The sequence below is a fragment of the Polistes fuscatus genome, unplaced genomic scaffold (genome assembly GCF_010416935.1).
Source record: "Polistes fuscatus isolate 324 unplaced genomic scaffold, CU_Pfus_HIC Scaffold23, whole genome shotgun sequence".
In the NCBI taxonomy this organism is placed as follows: Eukaryota; Metazoa; Arthropoda; class Insecta; order Hymenoptera; family Vespidae; genus Polistes; species Polistes fuscatus.
In genome coordinates this window covers 208778-233902 of record NW_025113100.1, presented here as the reverse complement: position 1 = coordinate 233902, position 25125 = coordinate 208778, and the positions used below count along the sequence as shown (strand labels likewise).

Below are 25125 nucleotides of genomic sequence, written 5' to 3'. Positions count from 1 at the left end.
ATGTTAGAAAATAAACTACAAATAAAAAACATAGTATAAGAATGTATTGAGAACTACTTTTTTGTTGATGTATTGTTTTGTATTTTTAAAGATAGACTTTTATTTAATTCTATGTGTCTTTATATTGATTTTTTGATTGAAATTATTTTAGAATATAATTATCAAATGTAATGTGGAATTTTTTATAAGCATAATAGAAATGTATATGCATATTAAAATGTATATATTAAATGTATTAGATTGCTAGAAAATTTAGATAATCAATAAGTATATTTATGTATATATCGATTATTGGATTTAAAATTATGAAAAATAATTGTTAAATTTATTTCCAATATTGGATAAACTAATTACAATGCATATATATATATTGAACCATTATTAAGACATCATACTATTCCTAAGAATATGTCGAGCATAAAAATACTTTTTAAATCATTTCTGATAGTGAAATAAATTATATTTTACCTTAGGTCTATGTTCTTCATGCATTGCATCATGTCTAGTTGCATCGAGTGCATCCAAGAGTAAAGAGAAGTCTAATGAGATGATTAATATAACCTGAAAAAATTAAAAAATATAATTAATATATAATAGATCATTTAATTATATACATATATATGATTATTAAAATCAAATATGAAATAAAGAATAGTTTGAATGCATCTTAAATGAAATAAATAAAGATGATAATTAATTATATGTAATAATGTAAATAAAAAGTTAGGTTAAGAGGAAAATGTCACTTTTCAAGATTGTCGTCTTTTTGTATGTGTGCATATGCGTGTATGTACTTACATTAGACAAAGAGAAGAAAGTTTTCGATGCTCCGATGTTTTTATTCTCACTCTGGCCGATGCGTTGAAATTAGAGCAGTAGTGATTGTTTTTCATCTGTGTCCATTAGGTAAGCTGTAATATATTGAACCATAATTAAAATTGTATTAAATCTATAACGTACATAAATGTAACGAATGCATAGAATTATTTTCTATGCGAATATTGTTTATTCTCGATATTATCGTAACTTTTCGATTATGTCACTTCGAAATCATTTGTTAGAAGAATCGTTTAATATATAATAGAACACTGTACATTAGAAAATACTTTTTAATTACCTTAAATTAATGAGATGCACTAAATTAATATCACTGCAACATATACCGATGACGATTTCAAATGGTTTTCGCACCCGCCATTTGGTGACGCCTTCACGAGTGCACGCAGCGACATCTGAACGTTGGCAGCTTAATTAATTTGCATTTTTTCCATCTATTATAAAAAAATATTAAAAGATTAGAAATAGTATGTAGGAACATAGAAATTCTAGAAAAATATACTTCATTATCCGAAACAATAAAATTTAATCAATAAAGATGATAATGAGTATCGATATCGTGAAAATAAGCTACAAAATTAGAACAAATATTATTAGGTAACAACTTAGATTGGATTTGGCGGCAAGCCGAGAAATACAAATTTTATTTTCACGAATATCTCTCGAACTTTTTAATATTGCGTTCTAAAAACAATCACGTATAAAAATCTTGCTTGTAGCTATCGTTTGATATATAATAGAAGGCTATACGTTAAAAAATATATTTTAATTACCTATAATTAACAGGACGCCAAAAATTCCTTGCGATCTTCTCCACGGACGAAGTGAAAAGAACGTTGATTGGCCGTTCAATTACAGTCTTGCATTTCGGACGTCACGTGACCATTAGAAATTCGTACACGTACACAAGAATGTCCCACACATACATAACTTGGCTTTCTTCTTCACAACGTTAGTCAAATTGAAAATTATATTTTATTCATTAAATAAATCAAAAATCAATTCTATTTTTCTATAAAGTATATACGTCTCTTATAAATATTTAAAAAATAATGAATAGAATAAAGACAATGTAAATTAATAACTTTTTCGCTTGGCACAGAAGAATGCAATTGTATAGGAGATAATTTTCGTTGCATTCGTTGCATCCTTAAAGAATTGACATGACATGACATCTCTGAAATTATTGAATCCATTCTATACATATTTTGCTAATGTATATACATAATGATTGCTTTAATCGGCTGGCAAGGATAGTAATAACTGCATAACTGACAAATTGCAAGCTAATTCTGACTGTCGAATTGCCATTAATTAATGCACTATTGGTGCACTATGATTGGTCCATATTGGTATGTATTACAATAGCTCGTATAAAGAAAACAATATTTTTCATACATTTTTTCATATTTACAAGGAACAAATGGTATTAATGCCTATATATAATAAAAATGTACTACGTCTATTACGTATGGGAAGGCTGAAAAGTTCTAAGCCTAGCATGTAGAAAGCTGTAATAGTATTATACATGTGAAATTGATGGAAAATGATTATTTTTATAAAAATGATCGTATAAATTATATTACATGTATGAGATTAATAAATTTCATGAAATCGAACGATCGATAATAAAACTGATTCTCTTTTAAAAATAGTTCAATGGTATGCACTATGCAGTCATGTAACATATACACACATAGATATACATGTACGTAGATTTATATTGGAATATCCATGGGAATTGGACCACGTTACAATCTTTCTATCTTTCTATCTTTCTATCTTTATCTCCACTCCTCCTTTATTTCTCTATTTATTTCTGCAGCACCGCAAAAAATGGAGAAATATATATTTTCCATTGGTTTTACTCTATTGGAAAACTCATTCCACGATATTCGAGAGATAGTACGAATACATTTGGCATGACTCCAGGTCGAAGTAACAAGGAAAACTGAAAGAATCGTATATTACATACTAGTTTAATCTATACTTTTTAACTTCTATGGGAACATTATTCTCTCTCTCTTTCTATATATATACTAGAAACTATTTTGAATCAGTTTTACTTTGTCACGAGTAAATAGGAACTATTTGAAAAGGATTTAGAAGCAAACAACTATGATAGAAATCGACATTCGACACTTGAACGTAACTGGAAGTAAAAGTATCGATCATTTTCTATCTATTAGAAAGAAAGAGAAAGAGTTAAAGAGAGAAAGAGAGAACTAGCAAAAGAAAGAAAGAAAGAAAGAGAGTAAAATAGAAAGAAATAAAAATGACTTGAACGAGTTCGCAGTTTACGCCTCCTCCTCAGTCTCGAACAAGAACTCAAGCCTCGGAACACTTGGAGACCGCAAATAACGTTACTTTGCATTACTTGTGGTCGCTCGTTTGCGCAGTTACGTCCTTGAGCGTCTGGAGGAGACCCTCCAGGAGCTTTATTCTCGACTGATGCAGCCGGCACATGCACCGAACCGCTCAGAGTGGATTTCGATGTCGTACACCTCATACGGAGAAAATGATCGTTACTTCTATATTTTTTATTTGTCTTCTTTTTCTTTTCTTTCGAAGGGAATGTACTTTCCAGCCAACCGAAAGAAACAAAAAAAAAAAGACAACGGGGGAGAACCAAAAAATTTGATTCGAAGGCCACGAACAGACAGACAGACAGACAGGCTATGGTATCATAGCTCGAGGGTTTAACATGCTATTCCAGCAATGATAATTGCATTCCAATACATACTCATATTACACTAATACAACTATCAGATTTGTATAATAATTCAGCCGAACTTAGTTAACAAAATTAGTATATTGTTAATGTTATAATTAATATAATTAATGTACTTAATTTAGCCGAACATAGACGACTAGCCAAAAGTAGCCGACAAGTCGAAGATAGACGACACTCTTCTTATATTACAGGAAAATTTACTCCTAAAGTCATCACTGCGCAGGAGCGATTAAAAAATTGCATAAAAATGATAAAAATACTAAAACCGGAACGTTACAATCTTAAATATTATGTATTAGGTGTATTATTCCCTTTATACACATGCGCAACATTCGGAAAGTCTTATAAACAACATTTGATAAAAGTACTTTCATAGAGGACAACGTGCCAGTCTCAAGGGGAACTTCGAGGAGGACGGTGCTCCCAACGTATATTCCGAGCTTTTAAACAACAGTAGACATTTCTATCGATTAATTAGCTATTAACAATTAATAATTAACACTATTAAGGATATATCGAGGAAAAATAATCCGCAACGACGACGAGGACCAGGACGAGGAGGAGGACGACGACTACGACTACTACGAAGATTACAATGTAAATTTAATTAGCGTTTCTTATCTCTCCTTTTTTATTTGTTGTTTTTTTATTTATATTTCTCTCGTCTCTCTTTTCTCTCGTGTCGATAATTTACGCTTGTTTTCTAACATCTCTCTGGAATGTATCCTCATTTATACGACGTCACACACGTTTCTTTTCATTCGACACGCTTACGATTCTCTCGAAAATTGAAAAAAAGAATTTGATGTTCTTTAAATATACGTTACTATCGTATTATAAATAAATGCATGAAATATTGACGCGCGTGCTCGCACACGTAGATATTTGCGATTAAATTAAATGTTAATATCGAAGTGGAAGATAGATGTGCGCGTGTATTATTTTCTTTTTATCATATTTAAAATGAATTGATTCAATAATGAGAGCTCGATATTAATAAATAATCAAAATTATAATATCTCCAACGATCAATTTTTATATTACAATTTTTATTTTACTATTATAATTTATGTATTACTATTTTTTATTTTACATTTAATTTTTATTTTAATTTTCTCTACTTTTTGTTCTTTTTTTTTCTTTTTCAAATTAATATCATATGTAGGCTAATGTCAAGAAAGCATGACAGATCGTAAATATAAGAGACGGACGACATGATTGATGACACATCGCCCACTATTTCTCTACTTTATATTTCTTCTTTCTTTTTTTGAACTTCTAACCAAGGCTGCAATCAATTTACAAACGAATTTGTTTTTTCTTCCAACCGAACGCTTAAAATACTCGATAGAGTTGATTCGAACTCGTTCAAATTATTACTTTCCTTGCTTGAACAGTTTTCTTGGTTTTTTATTTTTGCTCGTTTTCTCCTGCAATATATAAAATTATATTAATAATAATAATAGTAATAATCACATATTAATAATTATAACGATAATATTGTATTTTAATATAAAAGTATTATTTTTCTATTGAATATATTTTTCAACATATATCTATATGCATGTACCAATATAGAAAAGAAATTCGTGACAGATACCATAGGTGAAATAGGTATATAAAATAGATTTTTCTAATCTAACAGTATTGATCTATCTTTGTCGATAAAAGCAACGCCAATTATGTTACACGAATCGTTCAAATTTACGCTCGATTAATTTCCTTCGTCGATGGAATTATCACGACATTTCATCTTTGCACCGTTGATCTCGAATCACTCGTATGCTACTCGTATATACTCGAAACTATTCAAGGATATTTGCAAGATGTTCGTGCTAACGCTTCCGTGTTACAACTACACATCGAACTATCTATCTGACAATTTATTGTCCTTAGTTTATAGTAAGCAAACTTGTGACTGAAACTTTTTTTACCAGTTGTATTATAAATTCTTGATGACAATCTAAAATTCAAAAAGTGTAAAGTTAATCTAACAAAAATGATTATTTTAATATATATATATATATATATATATATATATATATATATATCATTTCTTTTAATATTCATTTTGTTTCCTTGTAATTCCTAGCAAGGACACTCGATTAATTCAGTTACCGGTTTGAGAAATTACGACACGCCTTGTATCTGTGTGTGTGTGTGTGTATCTCTGCCAACTAAGAATGTTGAATCGGCTATTAATCTCGCCCACAAATCTGTCGTATCTATTTCTTATTTTTTTTCTTTTTTTTCTTCTTCTTTTTCTTCCTTTTTCTTTATATATATTCTTTTTTTCTTTTTTTCTCTCTCTCCATTTTACATTGGCTTCTCTCCGTGATACCGAATGAGGATTAAATTGACCATAAATTTAGCAACTATCCGCAACGGACATGGCGTTCTCAGTTCACAGGGGGAAACTAGAAAAGAAATTCTCGATACAATTACAAATCAGAAATTCCACGTGTCTCGCCTACGGGATTGAACACGTATCTCTTATTGCGTTGGTGTACATAAGTACTTACTAACATATATCTTTTAACGTTACGTAACTATGTGTCCTCTGGTTCTTTCCTACTATGATTTAGGAAAGTCATTTTCTTATTTATTGCACGATCATTACGATTACATATTCTTTTTTTGTTTTTGTTTTATTTCAAAATTGACTCAAGAAATAGAGATAACAAAAAAAAAAATAAAAAACATTGAGATATATTTAAGTAGGATACATAAATTCATATTCAGTCTTCAATCATTACACAATTCGCAAGATTTAGATAGAAGTATATAAATTCGTGCAATAAGTTCGGAATAATTATTCTTCATCGAAGAATATTGCAAAATTTCGTAAAAAAAAAAATCAAACAACAGACAACGTGCAGAAAAGATCGTGGATAATAATTCTATCTCGAATCATAAAGCTTTAGAATTAGTTAAAAGAGATCGAGATAAACGATATTATTTAATTCTCATTGGTTAAATCACGGAAATAGCTCATTAATTTATCACTAAAGTGAACGTTTCAAGGATTAAACCTGATAGGAGTTAGTTATACCTGGATTTTATTGACGTTTATCTTATCCAATGAAGAAACCGATTCCTTTGGCACGGACACTGGTTGCGCCATTATCGAAAGTAATCGATCGTGATTCGTTGCTGGATTCTGAAATAACAAAAGAGAATCTATATACCTGTGTAAATCTTAAATTTATTTTTTTTTTATTTTAACAGATACCATATAGTATATTTAACGTAATCGAGATCAAAGTAATACCTCGTGTTCTCTAATAATAAATGATTTTAATCTAATCGCGATATAAAACACTTTAACAAATTGTTATAAACGCGTTTGAATTTAACATACGACTTGAAATATTCTTCTTTGATCTTATTAGACGTTTGAGAAGAAAGATACTATTACTTTGATCTAGAAAAATGAAAAATAAATGAAATTTTATGGTTGACATTGTAAAGATAATTTTCTCGACTGAGAAATAATACTTTAAAAGACAGGAAACTCGAAAGTACACTTTTTTTTCTCCCCTCCTTAGATATTCTGGTTTCTTTTAAAAATAGTTGGAGGAGAGAAAAGATAACGACAGGTTTTAGTTTCTGATGCTACATAAACACACAAAACATTCACGTATACACATAGAGACCATCACCGGCTGGTACCATGCTGAGTTTTGACTATTTTTAAAATCCGTCTTTCTTTATTTCTTTTCGAAAAATAATGTGAACTCGTACAAAATCTAAACACATATCTTTACCTTAAAACATCCACACCACCACCATTTGTTCTTTCAACGTGATAAATCAAACGTGATTAAATCACGTGTCATAGGTATGATCAAATATTTCAATGAAAACGTTCGATTAAATAGAAAAATAAGAAGAAAAATGACGAATACGTTTGAAATATATTTGAAATATCGTCAAAATAAAATGAAAACGATATCGATGATCCTTACGTGAGGATCGTTAAACGTATTAAACATATATTTACAAGAGGGAAGATGATCCTCTCCTCACAGTCGAGAGAGGAGTCAATAATCGTGGTGGTGCGACCCGGATCCAATCGGAGAATTCTCTCCAAGAGAATCACGAATCCCATCAGTCGTCGTGACTGTCGGCACTCAAAAGGTTACTTACTTATCTACCTACCTACCTACGAGAAACGTCTCGCATCTTATTTGCGTCCAACAAAAACAATTAAAAAAATAAAAAACAACAACAACAACAACGCGAATAAATAATATTGCACAATCGATTATTTTGTTTGTTTTTTATAAATCGATAATAGACACTCACAAATATTACATCAACCTTTTTGTTAATTCATTCATTATTACATACGATTAGAAAATAAATGTATGAGATAATTAATTGTCCTAGATCTTAAAGAAGTTTAATTAAAAGAAAGACATTTTTTCAATCGAGAATTAATTGATCAGAGTGAATAAATAGTCTCCTGCAATCTCTTAACATTGAAAATCTCAATTTCGATTTAGTATTTTCGAATTGTTGTGTACGGCCTTGTCGAGATAACCCCTAAGGATCTAAAGAATCACATTTTAAACATTATCTCATAATAGTATCTTTAATACGATCGTTATCTCGTTCGATGAAAGTCAGGCTCTCTCGTTCGATCTAACTTCGTCGTAAATTCAATCGGTTCTACGATAACACTGATACTCTTGTACAGTACTGTGTTCCTAGAGGGGTTTACCATTGGCAAAAGAACATAGAGGATATAAGCGTTACAAAAGGATCTACGGGCGTCTATCAGATATAGATAGATCTGTCACGGAAGTGGCTTTCGTGGGTTATACAGAGAGAGAAAAAGAAAGAAAGAGAGAGAGAGAGAAAGAGAGCCAATAACAACGAGAAACTGATCGAGACGCGACTACATGCCGTGCTGTTGCTGCTGTTACTGTTGCATTTGCTGTTACTCCTGCTGTTATTCGCTTGGCATGCTCACCTAAGCTTAATTGACTTGTATACTTATGTAATTTATTTGCATATCGAATTAATGGACGTTGAATTAATGTACTTACATAATGGACGTATGAATGCATAGCCACGTGTACACGTTTTGTCCACATGTATATATATATTTGGTACGTAACATTTCTTTTGAAATGAGACGATACGAAACATTGAAAAATATAAAAATAAATTACAATAATGTATAATATTTTATGTAATTTGGAATGTGTGTAATCGTAAAATAATCTTCGAAGATCTATCTTATACGATAAATAACAATTAATTTGACGAACGTGTTGTAACGAATGATATAATTGATTCGATTAATCGAACGGGGCTAATTAATTCGAAAAATTGTTCTTCTCGAGAGATAAATAATTATCAAATAATGAAATCAAGTAGAGATGAAGATATAAAAGAAATGTGTTACACGTGGTTGTTAGATATAATTGACTGGTGTGTTTCCTTACACAATATATATCTGCATTCCATGCGAGACTAACAAAACGACCGACTGTTAAACTCCAGCAGGCTATTGATCGTTGACAGGAATACATAAATCCAATAGCAAAGAGTGAGAAAGCTGGTCCGGTATTATCAGTCCAGGTGAGGTGCTACCAACCACACCTTGTCCGAAGGGAATCGCATCTAGGCGTGACCATTCTAAACACCGATCCTCGTCCGATTCAAAGAGTCGCCTAACTATGTACATATATTATATGTGTGTGTGTGTATGTGTAAGTTAGTTTTTCCACTCTCCATTCCTTTCTCTCATCTCAATCACCTTTTCTATTTTTTTATTCTCACATTTTTTCGATACTAATCGAGAAAAGAATTCTTTTGAAATATCCAACACCACCACCACCAGCTTGTACCTAAGGAATCCTGCTAGTTGCAAAATATCGTACATTTACTAAATATACTCCATCGAGATGCGTTTTTATATAATAATTAAATATAAATATTAATCTTTTTCATTTTCCGTAAAATATTTATTAATGCATCGTCTAATGGATATTACATATATATATGTAAGGACAGTAGTTTTAGCTATATTGAATTTAGCGCGTAAATAGGTTAGGGAATAAAACAGGTGGCGTTAGTGCTACAAAGAAAGCAGGAGTGAAAAGATATAGAGATTTAAGAGATATATGTAAGAAAATTAATCAAGAAACAACGGTGTGGATATTAGCATTGAATGTTGTTTCTTTGTTATTACAGGTAGGATAAATAATTAGACTAAGTTGCTACATTATTATTTTCTTCAAAATAAAATAAAATCTTTGTTATTAGAGAGAAACAATTCTACCTATTATCTACCCATAACCTGCACAATAAATAAGACATTATATATATATGCATATATAATAGAAAAATAACTATGAAAATATAACTTCCCGATAGAAATAATAATAACTATTAGTTATAAATATTGCAAGTATACTTTCACTTTTCGAAGATATTATCGATATAAAATACGTATGAAGAAAATGTTCAACTAACTAAATATAAATAAAACAATTTAATAATAAAGAACGGGTGGTAATAAGAAAGTAGGAAAAGCTTATAAGGAAAATGATGATCTTTTCGTATAATAAAATAGAAAGAAAAAGTACGAAAATAAGAAAGGAAATAAAAAAAAAAAATAAAAAAGGAGAGAGAGAGATATATAAATAAGAGGAAAGGAAAGGAAAGGAAAGGAAAGGAAAGGAAAGGAGGGCGGGGATGCCTCGGGGTCCGGAATCACATCTCTTGGATTTGCATAGAACAGCATTCGTTGCATAGCATAAGAAGAGTAAGAAAGAAAGAGAAGAAAAAATAAAGAAAGAGAAAGAAGAAGAAGAACTCAAAGGTCACCTTGTTACGAAGTGATTCCTTCCTTGCAAGTGGTCTTTGCAGTTTCCCATGAGGCTGATCCATAAAGCGGCGGCGGAGGTCGACTGGGCTGACACGATGGATCATTGCGATAAGAATATATGCGGCATGTTTTGCAACGTGTTCCAGCATACCGGAAGAAGTGGACTCACTCACTTTGAAACGACCCATTCGCAGGATTATTCTCAATCTTTCTTTCGTTGTTATCTTCGATACCATCGTTAACAGCTGTTGTCTTTGTCTCCTCCTGGCAAAGGAAAATATTTCTGATTCTCTCTCTTTCTCTATCGATATATATGTGTGTGTGTATGTGTATTCATCGATATATTTCGCGTGGGTGAATCGAGTCGAAGATCGAACGGACCCCACCTTACTTCGAGGTTCGAAACTCAACCGAGTCGCAACGTGGGCTGACTGGCTGGCTGGACCCCGCTGTTGTTGTTGCATCGTTGCAATGTATTATTCTAACAAAGGCTTACGTGGAATGATAGAAAGGTGCAGGATTAAGCTAATAATAAACCTCTTGCATGTGTTGCCATAGTGCATAGCAGGTGCATATATCGTTTACCCACTTAACTACAATGTACAAATCTTAAGTAACCGACTAACTTATTTTTTCAAATGATACCAATGATTTAAAATATGAAATATATTATCTCTCCCCCCCACCCTCCTTCTCCAAGTTTGATCCATTTTCTAAAAATAATTAAACAAAGTACAACAAAGTTTTATTTCGAATTTATTTAAATGTTACGTACGAGAAACACGTTTAATACGTAAATTATTTCTTCGTTTTATTTCTCTCTATCAAGTGGGAATCACGGTGTTGAACGGGGTCGATTCTTGCATCGGGTCAAAGGTGATTGTAATATCCGTGTCAGGCTCCCTTATAAGCTAGAATCAACTGGCAATTTGAAATACGTCCTCTAACAGAGATTCTCACGATGTTCCACGCCCTAGAAATCGACGCAGCCAACAACTACGACGACCACGACGACGACGACAAAGACTAAAAATACGACGAAAGTTTCACGATTCCTGTTCCTTGGATACACTTTCCTTTTAGGTTTGGTACCCATATCGATAACGATGATTCTCCATCACCTACCACCCACCCACCCACCCCTCTCCCTTCTACTCTCCTTCATCTTCTCGAAAATTGTGCAATCGCATAGTTTCTATCTTACTTTCTTTCGTGATCCCCCACCTTCCACCCTCCCCCTTTCGATTTACAAGAAGTTGTCCTATAACGAACCACTCTCTGCCATCACGAATCATTTTTTTGTTGTCTCCTTCTTCTTCTTCTTCTTTCCACCATTTATATCCTATCTTTGAAAAGGGATAAGAAATCGTGTTAGTAAACGAGATCGAAACTCGCTTACTCCCACGCAACGATTATCAACCAACTTCTACGTAGTTTAGATCTTTCTTAGCTTTCCTTACTCTCTCTATTTATGGAAAAGTATTCCTGGTATTTGAGTTTTACTTTTCAAATAAATATCGAATCGAAGAAATGCATCTAATATAATATATCGTATCATATCGAGTAAGTCAAATCCCACATTCGATTTTATATTATATAAAATTAAATTTGAAAAGATTTTATTTATAAATCTTTCTATTAGAGATATATCAAATTATTTTGAAGTTATACTTCTTTTGGCGTGTTGGGGAAAATGTAATGGGGAGTGATTTTGTTCCGAGCGACACGAAAAATCGACACCATGAAGTTTGTCGGTATTTACGAAAGCGCGGCAAAGCGATTTCAAGTATACGGCATGAAGTTGTCTTCTCTTCTTCTTCCCCTTTTTTTCTCAAGCGGGTCACCCATCCAAATACTAATCGTACGCAGCGCTGCTTTACTTAAATGATCGAAACGAGAACTAATGCTGTAACCGCGCCATGGCTGTTAACGCGTGAAATAATTCGATATATCTCTGTTATATTTAGTGTGGACTGATATCTATATTTTGATATTTTCTGTTTCTTTTTTTTATTCTTTCTTATATAGATAATAATAATAATTATTTTTTTCTTTTAAGTTATTTTTTTCTTTGAAGTTTTTTTGTGAGGTTATTGAGGTTATGTTCGTTTTGGTACGGCAAAGAAGTATAACTTCTTACGTGCGTACATAAGTACACACACCAGTTTTTTATTTTAGTATTCTAAACTTTCTAATAAGGTAAATTCTTTACTCGTGTATTCGTGACACTTTAAAAGTAGGGATGAAAGTGAGAAAGATTAAGGAAGGGGATGTTTCTTTCGATAAACGAAACGAAAACAAATTGATAAAGAATGAAAATTATTGAGAAAATAAATATTGTTGTTTAAATTCTTAACTGATATCGAAATATACCGACCTATCGGTTTTCAACTAAGCAAGGGTGTTTATTTTAACAAAAATCTACCGAGCAGCTCGAATCATGTAAATTTTTATTAAAATAACCATACTCACTTATTAGCCAATCCAATATTATCTACGAAATATTCAAACGTGTACTGATAATATATTACTTTATTATAGAATGAAATATTTAGAAAAAAAATATATTCTCGATAGATAAAATCTAAACAATTTTCCAAACGATTAATTCCACCAAATTAAAAACACATCGAACACATTATATTTTTCTATCCGAGAAATAACGATCGTTTATATCGTATAAAACTTTATCTGTACAAGTTTAACGTTCCTACTAAACCTTACAATGTTCGTTAAAGTGTCTTTGAATATAAACGAAAGAGAGTGAGTAAAAGTGGTAAAGAAAAATGCAAGATTCTCTTCTCCAAGTGAAATATACTCCGGTTGAGATAAGTTAAATTGAATCGTATTTTCGCGAGACACCATGCAGCATCCCGTCCATGAACGTAAAATAATAATAGTAGTAGTAATAGTAGTAGTAATAGTAGTAGGTAGGTAGGTAGTACGAGTACGTAGCGTTGATGAGTGAGCGGTAAAGTCGATCGTTCGTGTGATGCTTGTTGCTTATTCATTGCAGCATTACCTTCGTGTACCATATTTTATGTTGCACAGACAAGTTTTCTCTCTCTCTCTCTCTTTTTATTTTCAGCTACCTGTCTGTACTTCTTCTTCTCGAGGAGAATTACAAGGATTTGGTCATAAGTTAACGGCAAGATAAGGGCTAACTCGAGAAGGGTGCAGAAAGAAAGAGAGAGAGAGAACTTTAGCATAAAGTTGGAAGGGGGGAAAGGAATGAAAGGGGGGGGAAGAAAATGCAGGCTGCGAAACGACGTTGCTATGTGCACCTGTCCACTGTGATTCCGACCTCCCTCGGCACGTCTTAGTTGGCTCCCTTAAAAGGTTCGCGTGGGTGAGTCGTTTCCTCGCATAGTTACGCACGTGATTCCTTCCAAGTAAAAGGACGAGAAGAGAGAAAGATAGAGAGAGGGAGAGGGAGAGAGAGAGAGAGCTCAAAGGAATTCCAGGGGACTGGGCAACTGGATCTTTCCACGAAGGGAAGATGCATATGCATGGACGATCCAAAGGAACGTGAGAAATATTCGTGCCACGTACTACTTCGTGAACTCAACGTTAAATATATATATATATATATATACATAAACCTAAGTTTCCTACTATTTATTATTCCATACAATGGACTATTTAAAAAACCTTAATCATTCTCTAAATTTACCGTTATCTAGTACTATTGCATACAGGTGGAGGAGGAGGAGGAGGGAGGGAGGACACTAAATTTGGTTTATATTATTTGAATTATATTATTTGGTTTATATTATTATAATTTATATTATTGGAAATATTATTATTTGGTTTATATTATTATTTGGTTTATATTATTATTTAATTTATATTATTGGAAAAATATTATTTAATTTATATTATTGGAAATATTATTATTTGGTTTATATTGTTATTTGGTTTATATTGTTATTTGGTTTATATTGTTATTTGGTTTATATTATTATTTGGTTTATATTATTATTTAATTTATATTATTGGAAATATTATTATTTGGTTTATATTATTATTTGGTTTATATTATTATTTAATTTATATTATTGGAAATATTATTATTTGGTTTATATTATTATTTGGTTTATATTATTATTTGATTTATATTATTGGAAAAATATTATTATTTAATTTATATTATTGGAAATATTATTATTTGGTTTATATTGTTATTTGGTTTATATTATTATTTGATTTATATTATTGGAATAATATTATTATTTGATTTATATTATTGGAAATATTATTATTTGGTTTATATTATTATTTGATTTATATTATTGGAAATATTATCATTTGGTTTATTTGAATTATTAATTATTGGTTTATATTATTATTTGATTTATATTATAAGAAATTTCATTGAAATAAATATACCTTGCCGGATCTTGCCGTAACGAAGTTGAAGTTCTAAAGAAGTTTTCACTTGAAAAAAAAAAAAAATGAAAAAGAAGAGAGGAAAAAAAGGGACGATGAAAGAACACGAACGTCGTCGCATTGGACGACGGCTTTCGATCGCACTCTTTGAACTCGTTAGTGAACCAGTTACTCTGCTGGTTACCCAGTTACGTCGTTACGCTTGTTACTCATCTCCAAAGAGATACCGATAGAAATTCATCGGTTATGTTGCAAGAAACTTCTTCCTCGAGTTAATCCCACTCCCATTTACGCTCGCCATTAGAAAAAAATTATCTTTCGTTAACGTTCATTTGAAATAATCTAATTTACATATGTAAAGAATACTTTGCGTTAGATTCTTTTTTTTCCTTTTTTCTTTTCATATAAGGTATCAAATTATTATACTTAATTAATGGTAACAGAAAACCCCGCTTTTTTTTTTTTTATAGATAATAATATTAATTAATATAATGAATAATCTAATTCCTAATGCAATATGCTATACGCGAATGCTAATATATGATTTAAATGAACAAAATGTACTCCCGTTCAAATTTATTACAATATAACGTAATATACGATATCTCACGAACGGACCCTTCGCAATCCGCATATGGTAGACTATAAAAGGGTAAGGGTGAAACTGATTAAAATGCATTACGAGACTGAGCCAGTTCGTAGGGCTAGGGGGCAATATGATGGGAGAATTTTAAACTACTTTTACCGTGTATCACCGCACACTAAAAAATAATAATAATAATAATAAATAGTAATAAAAATCTAACAAAAGAAAGGAATATAATAAAGATAGTTAAACGTGTTACGATTTAAAAAAAAAGTATGTTCTTACGAAAGAAATCCACGTGCCATCTGTCCAGACTTGTTAATAACCAAGACTCCTAGTAGGTATCATCGTGTTTTATGTAATAAGTATTACACGTATACATGTATACATCTATACAGGGTCGTTCGTGCCATTAATCATGAACATTTAGCATCTATACAAAGGGACAATGGCGTTTGCATGAAACCTTCAACGTAAGAAGTATCGCATCGAAATCATTTTTCATGTCATCCTCTTCATTGATATTCATCTCTCTCTCTCTCTGTCTTTTTATTTTTTTTATAATTCTTAAAGAGACGCGTGTGTTTTATCGAATATAATTGACAATGACGGTGACGGGAAGAGAACCTTGAAATTTATAAAAGTATAGAAGAAAAGATACAAAAAAAGAACAAAAATATAAAATGAAAGAAACAAAAATTGTACATTTTCGTCTCGTTCGTATCTACGTTGACGACGACGTTCGATTTGAAATCGTTACTATTATAAAGGGAACGAGGGTAAAAGGGGGGATGGCGGGCCTACAAAAGAGATTAGATATTCCTATCACGATTATATTGTTACCACGTGAATTCTCGAAGGCTTCGAGAATCGCGAAGTTGGAAATAATCCGTACGGTGGTCTGTCTCTTCGTGGGACGTGCACCAAATGTACGAAAGTACGGGAAACGAAGGATAGCAAAGGGGGGTAAAAACGTGACTAGGGAAATAATAAGAATTCCTGGTGACTTTTTTCCAAGATGTTCCGATACACATCGAACACGTGGTTAATACTACTACTATTACTATTACTACTATGTGGTATATATTGCAAGTAGGAAATCAGGATGGCCGATCAACTGGATCTTTATGAAGCATTGTGTTAAAATCACAATCGACTCGTAAAGATGAAACTCGGTAAAGAAAATCGTTAAAACTATCGATCGTTAAAACCTAACCTATAAGTGTTATTTTACTGTTACTCCTACTGGTGGTGCTGCTGCTACTATTGGCAAGATTTTCGATGAATGGCAATTGCATTAGTTCAGGGACGTTGACTTATATTATATTCTATGGTATATGTTTGTTAAAACACTATATGTATGGCATATTTGCAGTTAATAAGGAATGATCGAAAGGAGGCGCCGAGTTTAATAGGGTGAAATACCATATCGATAAAGATCAATATCGATATCGGTATCGGTTGCTATTTTCGTTCTCGTTGGTAGTTGTAGTTGTAGTTGTAGTTGTAGTTGTCAAGAGAGAGAGAAAGAGAACGACGAGATTTATCCATACGATTTCCTTCGACGATAAATTTTCTAACACCCTCTCTTTTCGATATACCGCTTTACTTTCGATAGACTTTAATTCGAGATATATAACCACTTTCGATAGGATAGATAAATAAATTTTATTCGAAGTAAACCGAAGAGAGAAAAAATGAAGACATTTTTTCTTTAAGGAGAAAAATATAAATCTATGTTAGAGAATTTAATCCTCTCGTTATAAAGTATTGGATTGGCCAATAAGTAATATTTTCAAATTGTATTGTTCGATTATAAAATATTTGAAAAATATCTATAAATATTTTGCAATAAATAAAATACCTTAAAGTGTGTTATCTATTTAAATATAGAATATTAAAAATATTAACAATACAAAACTATTAAACATATCGATGATTTTTTATCGATCGTAAAATTATTTGAATATAATCGAAGATAATAGAGAGGATCGCATTGATTAGATATAAATAAATAAAATAACTATAACAGCACGTTATAGCACGTGCTCGCGCTAATGAAAAGCTTTGTATCCAACTAACATAAGTCGACACACAACACACAAGAGAGAAGAAATTCGAACCGTCTCGATTCGAGTTAGAAAGGCCAGCTTCTCGAGTATCACCAGTTGTAAACTAACGCTATAACGTCGACACCATAGCCATAACATATCGGATTAACAATCAGATACATCTTGCTACGCAAGTTCGTGTATTTAAAAGGTGAAGAAAAAATATCAAACGTTTGGTCAATTCGAATATAAATAAACAACACCATAGATGCATACATATACCCCCATATAAATATATACACGCATATACATATATATATGAATTTAATTAAAGAAAATGAAGGATATTAATACCACGAGCAGAAATTAATTATAAAACATCTGTTGAACAGGTGACATAGAGGATTGCTTGGTCGCACCTGTCTCTCAAGGACAATTCACTCCGCTTCCGGAAGCCCTTTGTTGGGCGATCTTAGAGTTAACTTCGCAGAGGCAAGCAGCGACATTGGACACCCTCAGATCAGCACTCAGGAACGCATTTCCGGCAATGCAAAGACCTAGCCGAGAACTCGTTTACGATGCACTAGCTAAATTGATGCAAGAAAGAAAGATTTACCATACGTCTCAGGGATATTTCGTGGTAACACCGGAAACTAGAAGATTAAGGCGCGATTCCGGAAGTTCTAGAAGATGTTCGAGAGAGGTTAACGGGACCAGAGGCCAGGGTGGTATGCTTATGAGCAACGACGAAGCTATGGCACTGGTTCATGGGGAAATGTTGACCCTTAGAGACGGTGACGTTACGCATCAGGCGGTTCAAACCAATCTGGCGGATGTCATCTGTGGTGGTAAGTAAATATATTCCTCCCCCATGTGCCCCCCCATACACTATCTCTTTTAATCTTTCATAATTATCTAACATCAGTGTTAGAACTTCTAAATAACGAACTAATGATATTTCAACGAACTTACCCGGGAAGCTCGCGGTAACACGGAAAAACCTTTAGACGTAATGGAGAAAGCTAAAAATATATAGAAAGAAAGAAAGAGATAGACAGACAACCAAAGAAAAAGAAATAAGTAAGAATTTTAACCTATAACCGAAGAGAAACGCAAGACTATCTTAAATATACGCTTTGACAGTACTCCCGCTATGTTTATCTCTATCTTCCTTTCGCGCTTTCACGTTGCATCGTTAAAATACCATGCGTTTAGAATCGATAGATCGTAACAGTTGTGTCTCGTTGTGATACTGTTCGCTGTTTTATTGACGAGAATGACGATACCAAGAGAGTTGTTTCTAAATAGCAGTAAAGAAACGTACGTTCTTTCCGTGAAAGATACGCCCAAGTTTGAAGTTAGCTAAGCCAGCTAGCTAGCTAGCTTTCGTCTTCTCGTCCTCGTCGATCCTCTCCTCTTCTCGTGAAAGGATCCACAGGAAACTGAGTGCTCGTAAACTCTCGAGGAACTCGCTCGAAACCGGTCGATCCGGGCAAACTCGTTCGGCACGTGTTCGGGAATCGTTCCGAGTGTCCAGAAGAAGCTCCCTACTTGTTGTCTGCTGCTTACCTGTTAGCTGCTTACCTGCTAGCCTGCCTAAACGTTTAAGATCTTTTTCTTTTGATCATGCTGGATGACGATGCGACGACAAGGAGACGAACGCGTTATGTTGTCGTTGTCCTTGATACTTCTTCGAGGAGTCTTCTCGCAAATTCCATCAAAAATTCATTTCACCGAATTCTTTTCGTTCAATTTTATTTCTTATTTTATTCGAACATCATCGTTCTTATCTTTCTTTTTCGTTTGTTATTTTTTGCATATTCATTCGAGTATTAAACTAGGAATGTTGAGTATTAATTATTAATAATAATAATGATAATAATCACTCACGAGTTTAACAAGTTTAAATTTCATTTAAAATTCAATTGAAAAGTTAAAAAACAAGTTCCTTCATTTGTCCCAATATCTTTTTCGCACATATCAAAATCTAAATTTATTAATATATTAGGTTTGTGCACCTATTAGGTTTGAACGATTCTCATTTGAACATAATGCCAAATGGCAAATGATTATCAGAGAAATAAAATGGAATAAAATAAAACAGAAAAATATATTCGACAATTAACATTCTAATTAACTATTCCTACGAAATCTTAGAGTCTCAATCGAACACATGCTGCGAAAGTACTTTCGTGACCTAATAATACATGTATATATGTGTGTGTAACGTATGATACACGTGTAGATACGTAAAGTATAGGTGAGATAAAAGCAATCGAGTATAGTTTAATGCAAACAGGATTAATCGTAGATAGTAAATTTGGAGGAATTTTAATAGTATTAGAAAAACAGAGAGAGAAAGAATAGCATGTGTGTGTGTTAGAGAGTTAGAAGGAAATTCAAAGATAGAACTAAACAGAAACTAATCGCGTTAGGCATCGTATTATTTTCGCCATTTATGTGCTTTAAATAGTAAATATGGATAAAACGAAGAGACACTGATGGGGATTGGTGAATATATCGGCACGCGTGTGCAACTCGCATGAGTTCGCGTTAAAAGAGTCAAGCCAATCTCATGGCAAGTTGCCGATGCTTGGAAAGCGTTTAGCACAACCGATACATTAACTATTGGTCACGACATTGCCTACCGTTACATACACTCATGGGATCACATGGAAGTCTCATATATACATATATATAAAAATATCTCTCTATATATGTATATTATGTGTACACGTATGTATGTATGTGTGTGTGTGTTATGGGTATGTATAATCTTCCTACTTTTCTCTTACTCCTTTCTCGGTCGTTTCTCACGCAGGCATTTCATTCGGTCGTTGGCTATAGCCCCTGGCTATGTACCAGGATGAAAATCGGGAACGAGGGTGTTCCACTTTTTGAGAAGGCAAAGAACCGACGTCGCCTAAAGAGTCGCACTTTAAATGTCCCGTTGATATTTTATGTTGGTAATTTAAATGAGATAGAAAATAAAACGAAGCGGATGATAATGAGCTCTCGGGGGGAAGGGGGGAAGAAAAAAAAAGTAAGGGAAGACAAAAATAACAAAATAGAAAAATAACGATACAATATTAGAGAAAAATATTTGAAAATAATCGAACGGGTGTGAATATGTTGAGATATACTTTTATAATACACTTCGCGTATTTGAATTGTGACAGTGGTTTTTGTATGACGTTTAAAATAACGTTTGTAAGATAAATAAGGTCTAATTAATTGAATAGTTTATTAGTTTATAAGATTTTCTAATTGTACGTTTGATTTGTAGGTAATCCAAACGACAAGGTACTGTTTGCCAGGTGTCGATCGATGCCAGGTCGTCTCGAAAGGAGACACTCGCTTAGACTCTGGGGATCGGCCAGACGTTTGCACCGAAGCGGAAGTTCACGGTCTTTGCCAAGGAGGCCGGAAAGAAGTGACACTTCGTCTAGTGCCGAATACGCCAGCACCGATAGCGCACCTCATAGTCCAACCAGTGAGTCGAGTCGGGGGAGGGATTGTTTTGGTGATGGGTGATTGCTTAACCGGGACAACTTGCTTGAAAATAATTATTAACGTCCATAAGCTTTCGAAGAAAATCATTTAAGAAATATTATTTGTATCATAATTATGTGGTTCTTTATATTTTTCTTGTTGTTTCTTTCTTTTGTTTTTGTTTTTCTTATTTAATTAATCCAAATCGTAAGCTTCTTAGTCACCCTTAGCAGGCAAGCCCTTCCTCCAAATCCTGAAAACTCTAGCATCGTAAAAACAACTTTGGTTCCATTCGTTCTGAAGGCTTTTCGGGAATGTTTTCAGAAAAAATAGGCCTGCTCTCGCGACTATTTCGACGTAGCACGAGGAGAAAGGGTGCACCATTAATGGGTACGTTCAGCGCTCAATATCCTCCAACCGAGTGGTTTAACCCACGTGTCGTACATCTACACAGCGTAGCTACGCAAACGAGAGCTGCTAGTCCTTCGGTAAGAATTACCAATGTAAATAACTAGCGGAGTACCGTTAAAATGGATTCTTTCGAAAGATTTCTTTTTGAATTTAACGAGTAGTAGTAGTAGTAGTAGAGAAAAAGTCAGAATAAAAAGTAAGAAGAAGAAGAAGATACAATTTGAAAGATCAATATTTTGCGTGTGTTTACAGATGATGGAAGGGTTGGATCAGTCGCAGACCAGTTTCCAAGTCTGGGACGATTCGAGCTCGGTAAGATCAGCAACATTACCGAGGCGGCACCGACGCCAAGCCAGCGGCGATTCATCGAGTTTATTGGCAAATTCTACACCGAGAAGCTCGAGAAGGCATAGATCGCCGTGTTCGACTATGCCAAGATCAAAATGTTCTAGCTTGAGTAGATGTACCTCGAGGGCATCTGTCCTTCCGCCTAACGCCAATCAAGAACCCTACCAGACTCGTAATCAAGTTCAAAATGGTAAAAATTCGGCCAATTCATCGCCGAGTAGAAGCGGTGGAAGTTCTGGCTCCGTTAGGACTACCAACAACGTGGTTAGTCCTGGAAAAACCGCTACTCTTACCAGGTCCAATACGAGGCAATCGAGTTCTCGTAGGCCGAGTCACGATTCGACTGCTAGCGGCACAAAATCAACCAACGGTTCGCCCCAGCACAAGGTGAGACGTCCAATCGAATCTCTATTTAAGTATATATGTATGTAAGAGTACTTACTTGCTATTATCTGAGATCGAAAGCGTGCCTCTCTTTCTTTAACTATTTCTTCTACATATATCTAATAGAGTATACATGCTAAAGTCATTCCCCTGTCGCTTTGTTTTTTAAACCTTAGAGCTATTCGAGTGCGTAGACACGACAGATACATATATTATACATAGATACGTTATTATGTACGCTTTGAGATCTGGTTTTAACGATGGTCATTCGTTGATCGAACGCAAATCTATATATTTTACTCTACCTATATACATATATACTTATATATATATATACATAAATTGAATAGTATAAGTGTCTCTACGCGTGCACTCGGTTGCTCCGCACCGATCCTCGCTACTTTCTAACGCTTCAAATGAGAAATCTATTTCCTCGTAGGTACTGCAAAAGACGTCTTCCGGTCATTCGTCTCACTCGAGTGGGAAATCGATTTCTAGCGGTAAACTTTCGTCTTCCCCGTTGAAGACGAACACGCTGCCGGCGAAATCGTCACCGTTGAAGGTCGTACAGCAGGGATCGTTAACGCCTTTACAAGAAGCGCAAAACTCGATAACTCTTCAAGTATCGACGAATCTAAGTCCGGTCAATGGTTCGTCTCAGGAACAACGAGCTATACAAAATAGCGTAACTTTGGCATCGAATGCCACAAGTACGACGACTATTTCTGGATCACCGGGTACTAAGATCTATGTACATCAAAATAATTCACCCATGCGATCGGTCATAACTTTTGAGAATGGTACCGTTAAGACTAAAGTTACCGAAAAGGATACCACGGATTGCAAGGAGAAACAAGAACGCGAACTCGTCGGTGAGAAAGCTTACAAATCTCGAATGGAGGAGGAGAAATTATTTAAGAGCAAACACGTTGACGAGGATAAACTTAATAAATCTAGTAAAATCGAACGGCCTTCTTCCCTGTATTCTGGAAAGGATACAAAACCTGGACTACTCTCGGAATCCGATAAAGAAAACAAACCGAAAGTCGAAGAGGAAACACCGAGCAAATTGAAACTGACCAATCGTTTGAACAACAGTCAAGCTCATCTTATCGACGGATCTAGCGGTAACATCGATAAAAATTCATTATCCCACGAACACCCTACTGGTAATTTATCCAGTACGAAAAACACCAACGATGCCATGAACAATTCTCGCAAACTAAGTCTCTCGTTATCGAAGGATGCCCTGAGCTATCGAAATCTACTCCGTCCAGGATCGAAAAACAATATCGCGTCTAATCCGCCATCCCCCACGAAATCATTCGACGGATTCGGGGGTTCCTTCAACAACGTCTATATAGAAAATCTCGAGTCAGCTAAACAACAAAGAGCACCTCAGGGCTCCGAACCTAATTTAGAAAAGACTGTCAGCCGTGGCGATCTTTATTCGTATCCGAGCTTGAGCGACATGCAAGTTCAATTTACCAGTTTAGCAGCTCAGAAAATACTTAAGGGTTGTCCGATCAATAGCGTTGATACTTTGGTCGAGGTTAACATGGCGGCTGCGGAAAAACCAAACAATTGTGACGTTACCGTTCATACGGATTTTGGCCTAGTTTGAAGAATCGAATAATTATCCTCGAACTAACGTTAGACTGTGTACGATCTAACTATGAAACTCTTCATTATCATTGTCATTATCATCATCATCATCGTCATCATCATCGTCATCATCATCATCATCATTATTGTTCATGTCATTATCATGATCATAATCGTTTCATCGACGTATTTCGATTAATTTCATCGCGAACACAGCGTAACGTTGTAACATGAACGGGTATGTAAATGAAAACGATCCAGTCCCAAGTGAAACTACCCTTTTAATCTCGGTTCTAACGTCCTGTAATATATCTAATAGGTAATAACCGCGTTCGATACACACAAATCACGTGAAACGTCACTGCCGTTGTCCGAATAAACAAAACAAAAAAATATGAGAGAAAAAGGAAAAAAAGCTAGAAATAAATATATGAGACGGTAGTAAATAAGTGATACTACGATATACGCGTATATAACATATAACGTGCCTACGTTTTGTTCCGAGAAAAAACATTTTTCTAAAGTAAAAAAAGAATAGAAAAAAAAAAAAGACATATTATACGTATTCTAAACATGTTATTCTAAAAAAAAAGAAAACGAAAAAAAACATTCAGTAATTCGTTGCAAGGTATAAGTAATTGCATTGCAAAACCGATATATCTGTACAAGTATATTAATATGAAGAATTCTGTTTCCCAAATGAAAAAAAAAAAAAGAAAAAGAAAAAAAATATTCTAGATAATAGTAAGCCGCAATAGTCGCAGTTTTGCGTCGCTTTACTAAGCTTTAAAGCGATTTGTCAAAGCAATTATTCAAATCTAATATCTTCGCACTTCTATACTAACAAACATACGCTGCTAACACACGTATACACACACGCGCGCGTAAAAAGGGAGACGAATAATTTTCCGTCGATAATATCACTTATACTCGGTCGATAAATCCTCTGATGGTAACAATTTGTATCAACGGGTAAATCGAATAGCAGATCGAATGGTAAAGTAGAAAGAGAATTAATTATTACCCACTGTCGATAAAAATGTTTTCTCTCGGTATAAACGGTATCACTCTGTTTGTAATTAGTGCAATCGTAAATCTAACAATAAGTGCCAAAATCCCATGTAGTACATACTTTCATCCATAAAAAAGAAACAGAAATGAAAAAGAAAAATAATCAAGATCGATCGCCTTATACAACAAAATAATTATTGATTAACGATTATCATTATTTAATCGTAATGAACGTTCAATTTTCAAACGAGAACATGCATAATTACCGATAATTCGCGATATGTAATTAATGATTAATCTTAGATTAAAATAAACCACAGAAAGAGAGAGAGAAAGAGAGAGAGAGATAGATAGAGAGATGGAGAAAGAGAGAGAAAGAGAGAGAAAGAGAGAAAGAAAGAAAGAAAGAGAGAAAGAAAAAAAGAGAAAAAAA

General features: G+C 33.7%; 1 protein-coding gene and 1 long non-coding RNA gene across 2 annotated transcripts in view; both read left to right on the top strand.

Annotated features, from left to right (window-relative positions):
* The window catches only part of LOC122518173 (storkhead-box protein 2), a 54368-nt gene extending 29353 nt beyond the window's left edge, over positions 1-25015 (top strand). Inside the window, exons 3-7 of the mRNA XM_043636921.1 lie at positions 17834-18289; positions 20728-20934; positions 21237-21421; positions 21597-22079; positions 22516-25015. Of these exons, the coding sequence (XP_043492856.1) occupies positions 17834-18289; positions 20728-20934; positions 21237-21421; positions 21597-22079; positions 22516-23700 (2516 nt within the window). The 3' untranslated portion in view covers positions 23701-25015. The remainder of the gene's footprint in view (positions 1-17833; positions 18290-20727; positions 20935-21236; positions 21422-21596; positions 22080-22515) is intronic.
* LOC122518179 lies at positions 9586-9908 on the top strand. Its single transcript, XR_006303999.1, has 2 exons — positions 9586-9778; positions 9853-9908. It is a non-coding gene; the product is annotated as an uncharacterized LOC122518179 (long non-coding RNA).
* Positions 25016-25125: the final 110 nt, after the last annotated feature.